We start from the raw sequence: 12,662 nt of genomic DNA, 5'->3' as shown, positions 1-12,662 counted from the left end.
TTGACCGGTCAGGTCATCAGATGATCAGTCACTGTCTGTTGGTCTTATGACTGCCAGGTCCAGATCAATCAGGATCATGCTGAGTGAGGATTAGATCTCAACACTGTGGAGCTAAACTGCCTGAGCTCACACATAAACCCTACACTGCTTCCCATGTCTGGATGCTGGTCCTCCTTTATTCCTAGAATACTCCGTTGCAGAGAAGTGCCCTTCTGTGTGGCTCGCTTTGCCCATCAGAGGAAGCACACAGTCACATGGGTGGCTTGTTATTCTCTTAATGACAGCCAGCTGTGACTCGTGAGTGCTAATGCGCTCCTGGTGGCACGGCCCTCTGTTTATATTCCGGCTTCATCCTGTCTTCTTTGTCAGCGCGTGTTGGCTGGTACACCTTTTTTCTTGAAGCTGTGATGCCAGACCATGGAGATCACTCTAGTTCTGGAATGTAAGCACTTTTGCTGGGTTTTTCTTGGAAGAGCGGAATGCCCTAAGCTGTGGTGCCATGTCTCAATTTTTTGAGGTGAGACTCAGCCGTGAATACATAAAGGTGGTTTTACTTTTCTAATTATCCATGCTTTTAGATGATGTTAATTTAGCCACAGTATTTTCTAAATTGACTTTTGATGATTCTGCATCATGGTTCAGTTTCTTCCTCTCAGGTGTGTGGGAAGCATGCTCTCGCACTATATTATGCAGAGGTGCGCTTTAGCTTCTCCCTCATTACACTTAATTTAATGTCTGCAACACAGAAACATAAATATGTTTAAAAATAGTGAATAATGTCAGTAATAGTAATGAATAGGTTAAAAATTAAGAACGCTGTCCAAAAATGTTGTGTACAAGGAGCAAGACCAAAAATCTATATCACATCCCCATGACCTTTGATCTCTTGATTAGTCCTGGATTAAAAACTGACATGCTTTTGTGTTAAATATAACCACATGGGCGCCCAGGTGGCGCAGCGGGATATTCCACTAGCACACCAGCACCGAGTTTCTAAACTCCTCGGTTCAAAATCGGTGTTGCCACCGGTCGGCTGGGCGCCATCTGGCGGGCATAATTGCCAGTGCCCGCAGCAGATACTAATTGGCCACCGTATCTGCAGGGTGGGGGCCAGACTATGTGTGGGTGGGTGGTTCTTCATACGCTGCTGGCGTAAGAAACGCCTGTGCAGAATGCAGGGGCGAGAAGGAAGAGGAGGGCTGTACACGTGTGGGAAGAGGCGTGTACAGCGACGTGCTCTCCTTGGGTGCAATCTGGTATCTCTCAGCAGCGGAAGACAAAATTGAGTGCACGAAATCGGGAGGAAAATGGGGAGAAAATGCATTAAAAAAAAAACATATATATATATATATATATATATATAACCACATGGGCTCGAGAATATTTAAGAAAACCCTTAACAGTAAGCACAATTGTTGCTGCACTGAAAAATGCAAATATAAATGCTGACTCCACTACACAATTTGAAAGCCATAGCTTACATCAAAGCATCCAGAAATAGTGCCAACTTTTAAAGCTTAAAATCTATCTAGTAATCTCTGCACTTTGTACAAAGTCTGGCATCACTTTTTAGAGAGTAAAGCCGGTAGACTGGTTTGTCTGCAGTCCAAATTCGTCTCCCAGTAAAAATGTGGTGGAGCGTAATGAAGCTGAAATGTTGTATTATGGAAGAAAAAGTATATGGAATCTACTAGAATAGGTGTCCTCAGTTTGCTAATATACTCTACACTGCTAGTACAACTGCACACAGCATTCTGACACAAGCAAACATTCAGAATCCAGCCTGTATAACAGCACCTACACTAAATAACAAATCACACACACACACACACACACACACACACACACACACACACTGTGTATATACAGACAGTGAATATACTTGCACATTGTATATAAATACATTTTGTGTATACAAGCACCTACATTTGCCTACACACATTGTACTGAAGTAAAGAACTGACATAAAGGACTGATGAAAAGGACTAATGGAAATGAGTGAATATGATTCAGTTCACACATCAAAACATTTAATCTATGTGATTCTGTTTTTTTTTTTTTTATTCTGTTTTTTTTTTTTATGCTTTAAAACTCTTACCATCTGATTCTGCTTGTTCTTCTTTAGGTCCTCCATATCCTCCTCAAGATGTGCACGTTCTCTGTGGAACATCTCCAGGGGTCCTGCAGGTGCGATGGAAGCCTCCATCACTTACAGCCAGTGGCACCTCCAATGGAGCCAACGTCATCGGCTATGTGGTTTGCACCAAGGGTCAAAAGGTTGGTGTTTTAACAGAAGCCCTGTAGTGTCATGATTAGCTCAGTGTGCTTTCTGTGCCAGTTTTTCCACTCTCAGAGTATAGACACTATCCTAAATGTTTATATGTTTGGTGTGTGTACAGATTGCTGAGGTAATGTTACCCACAGCAGACTACGTGACGGTGGAGGTGAATCGCATCCAGGGTTTGGAGGCGCACGAGGTCGTGGTCCGCACCATCTCAGCTGAAGGCGAGTCGCAGGACTCCAACGCTGCCACCATCCCATATAACCTTCTGCCTTCCTCATCCCAGTCTCGCCCTCACCCGCCCCCATATCCCCATAACTACCCCCAAAGCTTTCCTCACCCACCGCCACCCCCACCTCACACGCAGCCCCATCATCCAATCCCACAACCCCACGTCCACCCTCCACCACCTGCTCAGCAGTTCCCGAAACCCAAACTCCTTCCAAGTGCCCGAGACATCCACACCAAAGAGCCGGATCCAGGCAGGAGGCAGTGCCAGCCCTGGGAGCCTCACCCACGGGCACCGTCACCACTGCCACCCTCTACTGCCACCGGTCACGGCCTGGAGCCTCCGCCACCTCATCTGCACACGCACCCAAGGATTCTACCCCAGCCTCAGGGGGCACCCATCTCCAACACAGTGGCACGCGCCATGGCACGGCAGGCAGCACAAAGACACAGTTCCAACAATAAGGTGAGTTTAAGGGTTCTCTCATTAGGTTCTGTATTTATTATTGTTTTTATGCATTTTATTTCTCCCAATCTAGTCATATCCAATTACCCACTTCCTATATACATGGGACGGCACGGTGGCTCAGTGGGTAGCACTGTCGCCTCACAGCAAGAAGGTCCTGGGTTCGATCCCCAGGTGGGGCGGTCCGGGTCCTTTCTGTGTGGAGTTTGCATGTTCTTCCCGTGTCTGCGTGGGTTTACTCCAGGTGCTCCGGTTTCCTCCCACAGTCCAAAGACATGCAAGTGAGGTGAATTGAAGACACTAAATTGTCCGTGACTGTGTTTGACATAATCTTGTGTAATGAGTAACTACCAAAGTGTAGTGGAGTAACCAAAGTGTAAAACATGACGTTAAAATCCCAATAAAACAAAAAAAAAACCTATATACATGATATGGCCAAATGTATTTGGACACGTCTCCTAATTATTGGTGATTTAGATCCTTTTTGTTTGTGTGTGTTTGTGTATGTGTGTGTGTTAGACGGAACGGAGGAACATCTTCAGTGAAAGGAGTACTGCTCTTCACTCTGATGAAGAAGAAGACTACGATTCACCCTGTATCAGACGGAGAGGAGCCTCGGTGGACGACTTTCTCAGGGGCTCTGAAATGAGCAGACATGTAAGACACGACATCCGACATTTACGCTGCTTCATCTTCAGTTCTTTCTCTTATTAACTATTCACAGTTCAACTTATTTCCTGAGTAGGGTAAATTCTCTATTGGTCTGTAAGAAGTTTAGCATGTTCTCTGTGTTCATGTTGGTTTCCTGTGGGCACTCCAGTTTCTCCCACATCTTTAAATTGGCTGTTCAAAAGTGCCCCCCCCCCCCCCCCCCCTTTTTGAATTTGCTTCTTTTGCAATGTGTATTTCTGCTTTGCTTTGCTTTGCATGATTATGATAAATACACTGTCAAGTATAATGAAAAGTGCTATTAATAAGGTGCCCCCGCATCTGAGACATCACATGACTGGCTATGTCTGTAAGTCCAGACAAAAATAAAAATGTTTGCGTCAGGAAGGGCATCAAGTGAAACACATTCGATCCTTTTTTAAGCTGTTTTTAAGCTGTTATACCAGAGACAGGAGTGTTCTCGAAAAAGGTGTTACCAATGAACACTTGGCAACCAGCAATAATCCCTGAATAAAAAATTGATCTCCATTGACCAATCAGACCAAGAATTGCATAGTACGCTTAGCGCAGCTGATCGAATGAACAGTTTGTTTATTATTAAATTTCATTAAAAGACAATTTGTCTCTTTCTCTCTGTAGCATCACCCCTGCAGTCACAGTGAGGAGTACTACACGGAGAGCAGTCGGGGATCAGATCTGTCCGATATCATGGAGGAGGATGAGGAGGAGCTGTACTGTGAGATGCAGCTGGAGGAAGGTCGGCGGCGCAGCATCAGCTCACACAACACACTGAAGGTATGGCGCACACACTCGAGTGCCCGGCACATGGGGGCGGGATGGGTACGAGGGGCTGGACTTACACCTTGAGCTTGTGATAAACACTGGAGAATGGAACGTGCAGGGGTGTACGGGGCGCTTATTAGGGGGGAACATTTGTTTTAACATCTTCTAACCAGATCAGAGAGCTGCAAGTGATATTAAGCTTTCAGACGACTGTCAGGGATTGAAGTTGGGCATCTCAGGACCAGCTTGTAATGAGAGAGTCAGTTCATACGTCACATTTTAAAGTATTTGGCTCTCTTTACTATTTCTTATGATAAAGACGAGATAAAATAAGCAGACAGAAACATAACACCTATTTTTGCCATCAAATGACACATATGTGTTAAACACGGCATAAAAACCCAAATAAATAAATAAATAATACTCCTTATGTTTTAATTAGCGGCACGGTGGCTTAGTGGGTAGCACTGTCGCCTCACAGCAAGAAGGTCCTGGGTTTGATCCCCAGGTGGGGTGGTCTGGTTCCTTTCTGTGTGGAGTTTGCATGTTCTCCCCGTGTCTGCGTAAGTTTCCTCTGGGAACTCCGGTTTCCTCCCACAGTCCAAAAACATGCAGTCAAGTTAATTGGAGACACTGAATTGCCCTATAATTGAATGTGTGTTTGTGTGTGTGTGTGTGTGTGTGTATGTGTGTCTACCCTGCGATGGACTGGCGCCCCGTCCAGGGTGTTACTGTGTGCCTTGCGCCCATTGAAATGCTGGGATAGGCTCCAGCACCCCCCGCGACCCTGATTGGATAAGCGGATAAGAAAATGAATGAATGTTGTAATAAATTGACCCAGATCTCATTAAAAGTTGCACAATGTATTTCATGCCATTGCCTGCCTTTAACTACAGCAGCTAACCTTTCTGTGCCCATATAAATTTGGCTAGTTTAAATGCATCTGTTTAAGAAAAACATGGAACAGTGATTTCTTCTTAAAAGTTGATGAGAAACCCCTTATTGTCACCTCATGCTGAAAGAAGTTTGCCACCAAAAAAAAGAAACACACTCCCTTGCCTTTTGGGGTGAAGACTCGTGTGTTGTGATTAGTCAGTCTTACTTAACCCCTGATTAAAATGTTGCAAAATCTTTGAAAATTCAACACTGTGATGGCATAAATGTCTCTTAAGTGTATGTAAAAGTTTTACTTATACTACATATATACAGTGTGTATATATACTTTACATTAGCTAAGCTCACCAATAGCCCTGGGACAGAACTTGCTGTTTAGTAGGTAAGCTTAGTCCAGTAAAAGGGATTTATCTGAATTAGAAACAGGACAGAACAAGTTGATGGTTTAGAAGAGGTTGGAACGTAGGGATTTAGGGGCTGTATAAAGGTGTTCTAATATGGTTTTACAGCCCCCTCTCTACAAAACCACTTTGAGCTTCCAGCTTTAAAATCATACTATCATGATCTAAAGCTTACTCATACAGGGTCATAAAGCGCTTTAACTACAGCTGAATGGCTTCAGTGGCTCTCATACCAGCATGAGTGAAAATACACACTGCATGTTAGCGCTCGGCAAACCGGTAAAACAAAGATTATATTATTATAACTTCTGCAAATCTACCTGATCAACCAAGACTTGTTTGATGGATGCTGTTAGCTCCTTTAGATTTGCACTTCTTAAGCTATGGAACTGATGTAGTAATGAATTAATTTTATTCCCCCTTTCTCCCAAAATATAAGCCAATATATTAATATACTTATGTGACGTTACTTGATGAATTTTATGCATTTTAGGATTGTGTATAATTGATATTTCTGACTTTTTGAAGACTGGCTCATAAGCACCTGAATTGAAAGGGTTGGAATTGAAAGCTGCTGCTTTTACACCAGGCTGCACACACTGCATGCTTCACTGACATGACATGCACACTGTAGCTTTAGCTGTTTCAGTATTATGTGGCTGTTTTTTTATTTATAGAGATTTGGCTACTTGTTTTGTGTACACACAAGTATTTGTTCACTTCTAAAAGGTTTTTTTAATAGTTCAAGACAAATCTTATGCAGGTGATTCACATTTATACAGGTTTATGCTGTAAACATGTCAAAGCTGTAAACATGTCAAAGATTTGGCCGCTCAGGTGGCGCAGCGGTAAAATATGCTAGCACACCAGAGCTGGGATTTTGAATGCATCATATCGAATCTCAGCTCTGCCATCCGGCTATATAAACACTTTGGCTGTTGTTCATCCAGGGTAGGGAGCCAAATAGGGACCTCATAACTGATGCAATTATGACCTCTGCTGGCTGATTGATGGCATCTGCACAGAGTAGAGGAATAATACTGATCAGGGTGTGGCTCTCCGTACACAAAGCTGATCCACATATGAACTCGCCTTGTGCAGGTGAAAAAATGCAGTCGACTACTGCTCACGTGTCGGAGGGGGTGTGTGTCAGTTTGCTGTCCTCAATCGGGGCGGGGGCCAGCACCAGTAGAGAGGAAGCGTAATGCAATTGAGTAAAAATTGGATGCGCTAAAAATCGGGAGAAAAGGGAGAAAATGCATTAAAAATGTTTTTTAAAAATAAAAATAAAACATGTCAAAGATTTGTAAAGTATTGCACAGGCTGTTAGATTCTGTGTTGAATGTAGGGGTGGGACAGTGTGAAACAACTCTGGTTTGAACACTGTACGATACCATATCACAGTTATCAGCACATCATGGTATGCTTTGGATTTCAATGATTTCTGCAGCTGTAACTGTTCTTTATTCTGTGAATGAATGATTGGAACACATAATACATAATTCTTTGTCCAACAAAAGAGCTTTTTCATAAGATTATTGTTGGTTTTTCTTAAAATTCTGTCAAAATAAGGCATAGAAAATACACTTACAGCACCTCCCAATATTTGGTAATAAGTCCTTTAGCTCATTTTACCTTAATGACCATCAACATTGATTTTTGACCATCGATTTTTGACCGCTCTGTTTAGCAGAATTAGTTCGGTTTAATCAGATTTATTTCTTGGCACCGACTTTACTTCTCTGTATAATCCACATATTCTTAATGAGGTTGAGAGCAGGACTTTAGGTAGATCATTCCAGAGAGGATCATTTTAGTCTGCTCTAGTTCTCATTTTAAATCCAGAATTAAGTCAGTATGCTGTTGGAAAACCTTGTTGCATGCAGAATTTGCGAAGATGAATTAAATGCTTTCTTATGCTATCCACTTTCTGCAACGCAACAGTATCTAGAATAAGCTAAATCGCCCCAGAGTATAATGCTACCGCCACCAGGCTTTATAGCAGATACAGTGTTATTGGGTTTGAATGCCTCATCTTTTTACCTTCAGACATACTTCTGCTCATTTTAGCCAAATAACACAAACTTTTATTCAGAAAACTTTTTTAAGTTCATCTGTTGAGCCTTATGTTAGTAATGGACAGTTGTTTGGACAAATGATGTTGGGACCTTAAGTTGATTAAACATGGCAACTCCTGACAAGATCTATGATCTACAGTATGATCTAACATTTGTACAGACATTAGAATTTAGACTTTCTTATATTAATGCTTGGGAATTACAAGCAATTACATTTACATGCCACCCTCAGATGAATCTAATTTAATCTGTATGTGTATTTTTGACCTTTGCAGATTTTGTCATATTGTTAAAAGACCAATTCCAAGTTTATAAGTTATATTATGTCTTATATTTACAGAAAACTAACAGTTAAACAGTTACAGGTGTATGTAAACGTTTGACCCTAACTGAATGCTGGTAGACTGTCACACCTCTAGTTTGAATGCGGAACAGTAAGTTATCTGTAATCTGTCTGTAATAAATGTCATTTTTACATGGATTTGCGTTTGTAACAGAATTTGCCAGCGTACATGCTCATGCCATGATGAGGACGTATGGGAATCTCATTTAAGTGAGCGTGCTTAAATGAAAGTTACTCACTTTTGGTTTTGTTTGTCTCATGCTTACAGTTTTCTTCATTCTTGCTTTACATAATGTTAAATTAATCTTTTGTGATTAATTTTGTCTATTTTTGGAAAGTGTGTAAAACATACTAAATACATACACAAATCACTTTAGTTGTTAAAATGGGTCTTCAAAAAGTGTGCTGTAAATATATCGACAAGTAAGTCTATGATTTGTTTTCACATTTTTGTTTTTGTTTTGCATCATGTCATTTTGGTGATTTTTGGCAATATGTAATTAATTATGTACTGCAGTTATAAAATATAAAAAGCTACTAAGCAATTGGTGTTCTGCAGAAATAAAATGTAGAATACAACTGTACAACTTTGTACTGTTAGTAGCATAGGATCTTACTTATACATAACTTATTATGAACATCTTAAAATTTGTGTAATTCATATAACATGATTTATTTTTCAGATATGCTAACACTAAGTAGTAGTAGTAGAACTTTATTGTCACTATAAATTGCAGCATGTACAATTACAGCGAAATTAGCCATCAACCTGTCCAGAACATTCAATGACAAGGGAGAGACAGGACAGGAAGACAGGATAAGAAAACAAGAAATAATGAACACATAGGGAAAGTAGGAAATAAAAAAAATCAGCAACCAGATTGTGTTCCCTTAAGAAGCACACTATGGTAACATGAAAAAAAAAAACCTTACAGCACACAAGCACATATAAACATAACATAACATAGTCACACAACCAGCCACGGGTTAGGGATTTGGGGATGTGAAAAAGTAACCACTACGGGAGGCAGCCATCCGGTGATTCGCAGCTATACCAGCGCGCGCTACGGACCCGTCCTACCATAGTGGTGGAATGAAGCTGAGAGTGGAGACGTTGGTTGGGGTTAGGAGAGTTCTAGTGAGCAAATGAACTAATAGGAAAAAATTCAGTTACAGTTGGTCAATAAAATAACAGGCAAATCAAATTTAAGGTACCTACAAACATTTCATAAGCAACAAACCCTCTGAGGACACTCACAGATATGCTGACTGCCAGATGTCGATCTGGTACCACTTATATTTTGACAAATTATGTCTCAGACTCATTAATTAAGCAGAACTTTCAAAACAGCAATCGGCCAAACAGACATTTAATAAAGTCCTATAATAATTACAGCTTCCAATGAAACACTTAAAGGATTTTCTAAACAAATGGGTGGGTAAAAAAAATACAGAATAGTCTGTAATAAGGTGACTTTTTTTCAAGGTGACTGCCCTTAGTTCCTATTGCAGTGTAGATTTAATCAAATATCACCCAACATGAATCCTAATAAATAACGATTTGATTATTTAAGTTTAGGTTGAATTAAATAGATTTGATTGTGATTATGTCTTTTATCGTTGGGATTAAATTGTTTACTGGAGCAGGACAGATTTCGAACAATCTCCCAATGTTAAAAACGTGAACACGTAGGATCTAATTAAGAGCCCCAAGTTTAATTCAGGGTATTAAATAACATACATAAAGCCTTTAAAACCAAAATGTGTTTTCAAATAGGAAGTTTGGTTTTTGAATTACGGAGCAGTTCTGGTTTGACTGAGCCTTAAGAATAAAACGTGTTCCTATAAATTATTTTTCTTTTAGTTTGATTATTGGCTTATTGGTCCAGGTTTTAGGTTTTAACCAACTCCTACAGACCACTAGATCATCTCCAGTGTATTTATTGTTTAATAAAAGAGGGGCAGTCAGTCACTTAGTGAGTAAAATTACGGTTGGCAGTCCAACTAACGGAAAGTTTACTGGAAACCAACAAAAAGCTTTAAAAACAAGATTAAATCAGATTGGAAGTTTAAAATGGAAGTCAATACCCCTCATGAGATCCAGTAATAATGTCTACGTTAGTGGTCTACGCTCATTTTGAGCTTCTTTCTACAATATGCTCAACACATTTTTCAGTCTTCATTCTTATTCTGTTAAATTTCTACTATTTGTATCTCATTTATTTTCTGTACTTGTCACCAGTCAGTTAATTCATTTATGTGCGAGGAATTCTCTTTTAAAGGTTTTCTGTTGGCTCATTGCACTCTTATGGAGTAGATCCTCTTTCAAACCCATTTTTGGTGTTCTTCGTTTGTACCTGACTGATTCCCTCCACAGATTCCCATCAGCAGCATGTCTTGCTTGTTGCAGACTGAGACTGCATGCATTAGTCTTCGTCCCGCTGCCTCAGGGAACTAATCCTGTCTTTATTATGTCTTTTTCTGTTTTTCCCAATTTTGGTTCCTATTTACACACGGTCGTGTACTCTCCGCCTGTTCTAACCCCTGCAAACTTCAAACCCGCTTCTTGAATCAAAATTAAACAAAACAATTAAACACGAAACATTTTGTTGCACTTGTGGATCTTACATCCTGCCCTGGGCGCGGTATTAAAGGCATACTACAGGCGGCAAGATTTGATTGATGCACAAGATAGTTGTAACTGGGACTTGCAGAGGGAGGTGGTCCGTCAGCGCTCGCTGCGCTCCCCGAAGCGCCTGCACAGCATCCCGGAGGTGGCCGAGGAGGAGCAGGAGGGCGGCGCAGAACAGAAAACATGGGAGGAAAAAGCGAGGGAGTCTGAACGGCTTGGAGCGAGCCCTCACGCTCGGAACCAGTTCCAGCGGCGGCGCTGCTTTTCAGCAGAGGATCGACCCTGGAACCCCAGGCAGAACTCGAAGAGCCCGGACAGCGGCCTAGACTGTGGAAGTGAAGACGAGGCCATGATGGCACCCCGTGCCTGGAACTGGCACTGCAGCAGCGGAATCCACAGCGAAGGACCGGCGGAGCGCCGTGCTCTCGCAATGGGCAGAAGGCGGACACTAACGCGCCAGAGCGGCATTGAGGAAGACTTCCTGGACACTACAGGTGATCTCAGAGAGATGTACCACCACTACTACCGTCCTCATCTTCATCACCACCTCCAACATGTTCCACGACCCCGGCGCAGGTTCTGCAGCGAGAGCAGGCTGAGTGAGGTTGGCAGGCCGTGTAGCAGGGACATTAGGGCTCACTCTGTGGCAAGACTCAACAGGGCTGTGGATGAACCTTTGGTGTGTGTCCACAAAACCCCCATCCTCCTTTTCTCTCCTCTGCCAGTCTTTATCCCTTTTCCTCACCTTGATCATCTGCCAACTGCTTTACCCCTGCCATCACAAAGCAGTAAACCATTCCTTTTTTTCTTGTTCTGCATTCTTGTTTAATGGGTCCATTTTACTGTAGTTTTACAAGTTTTAAGATTTGCTTCATGGTTATTGTTTGATTTATTGCAGTGGTATTCAAACATGGCCCACATTGTGGCTCACAGGGAGGCTGCTGGCAGCATGTTGAGTAATAAATAATTTGTTACGTATAGATGCCTTCAGCTATATAAGAACTATACCTAAATGCTGACTGTGTACTATTAAATGCTTATTACTCCTACATTGTTTTCTGCATTTATTAGCTAAATGGTTAACAATCACACATCAATCTATAATGTTAGCCCACCACCACGAAATCTGGGATCAAATCTTTGCAATCCTGTTGGCCAGCTAGGTGTCTACACAGACATGATTGGCTATATCCAGGGGGATTGCCAGAGCACTGTGATAGATTGACACCCTGTCCAGGGTGTTCATGTTTTGCTCCAATTGTTTCCCAGTAAAATACAACCCTAACCAGTGGTTAATGAAAATTAAATAAAAATAAACATTCTTTATTTATTTTTTATGCATTTTCAACACTGATTCCAGGAAAGCATTGCCTACCACAACCTACCTGCGTACCACAAGGATAAAATGATGGTAAAACATGAAATTGAAATGAAAAATAAAATACACTATATGGACAAAAGTACTGAAACACATGACCTTGTTGGACATCACATACCAAAACCATGGGCCTTTATATTAAATTGCTCCTCTTTCCTTTGTGGCTTTAATATCACCCACTTTTCTGGGAGCCTTACTACAAGAATTTTGGGTGTGTTTGTGCCCATTCAGTCTATAGAGTCAGTGAGGTCAGAGAAGGTTGGAGAAGGTCTGGCTCACAATTCACGTTTAATTTATCCCAAAAGTGTTGAGTTGGGTTGAGACCAGGGCCCTGTGTAGCAACAGTTTGGAGAGCTCATAGCTCACAGTTCACCAGCAGCTTTTATTATACACTCTTTAATGTCCACTTTAAATATAATAGCATTCACTTATTAAACCAATAGATTTTCAGGTCTTTATCTTGTATTCTTTCCCTGATTATTTAAACCAAGCTACAGAAAATGACAAAA

General features: G+C 41.4%; 1 protein-coding gene across 6 annotated transcripts in view; it reads left to right on the top strand.

The window, feature by feature from the left end:
- rimbp2b (RIMS binding protein 2b) overlaps positions 1-12,662 on the top strand; it is a 99,160-nt gene that overhangs the window by 74,797 nt on the left and 11,701 nt on the right. For all 6 annotated transcript variants that reach the window (XM_062999392.1, XM_062999391.1, XM_062999394.1 and 3 more), the window contains 4 exons: positions 2,126-2,277; positions 2,400-2,975; positions 3,495-3,632; positions 4,284-4,439. In XM_062999392.1, the coding sequence (XP_062855462.1) occupies positions 2,126-2,277; positions 2,400-2,975; positions 3,495-3,632; positions 4,284-4,439 (1,022 nt within the window). The remainder of the gene's footprint in view (positions 1-2,125; positions 2,278-2,399; positions 2,976-3,494; positions 3,633-4,283; positions 4,440-12,662) is intronic.

Source organism: Trichomycterus rosablanca, chromosome 7 (assembly GCF_030014385.1).
Source record: "Trichomycterus rosablanca isolate fTriRos1 chromosome 7, fTriRos1.hap1, whole genome shotgun sequence".
In the NCBI taxonomy this organism is placed as follows: Eukaryota; Metazoa; Chordata; class Actinopteri; order Siluriformes; family Trichomycteridae; genus Trichomycterus; species Trichomycterus rosablanca.
This window is presented reverse-complemented; position numbering and strand designations above follow the sequence as displayed.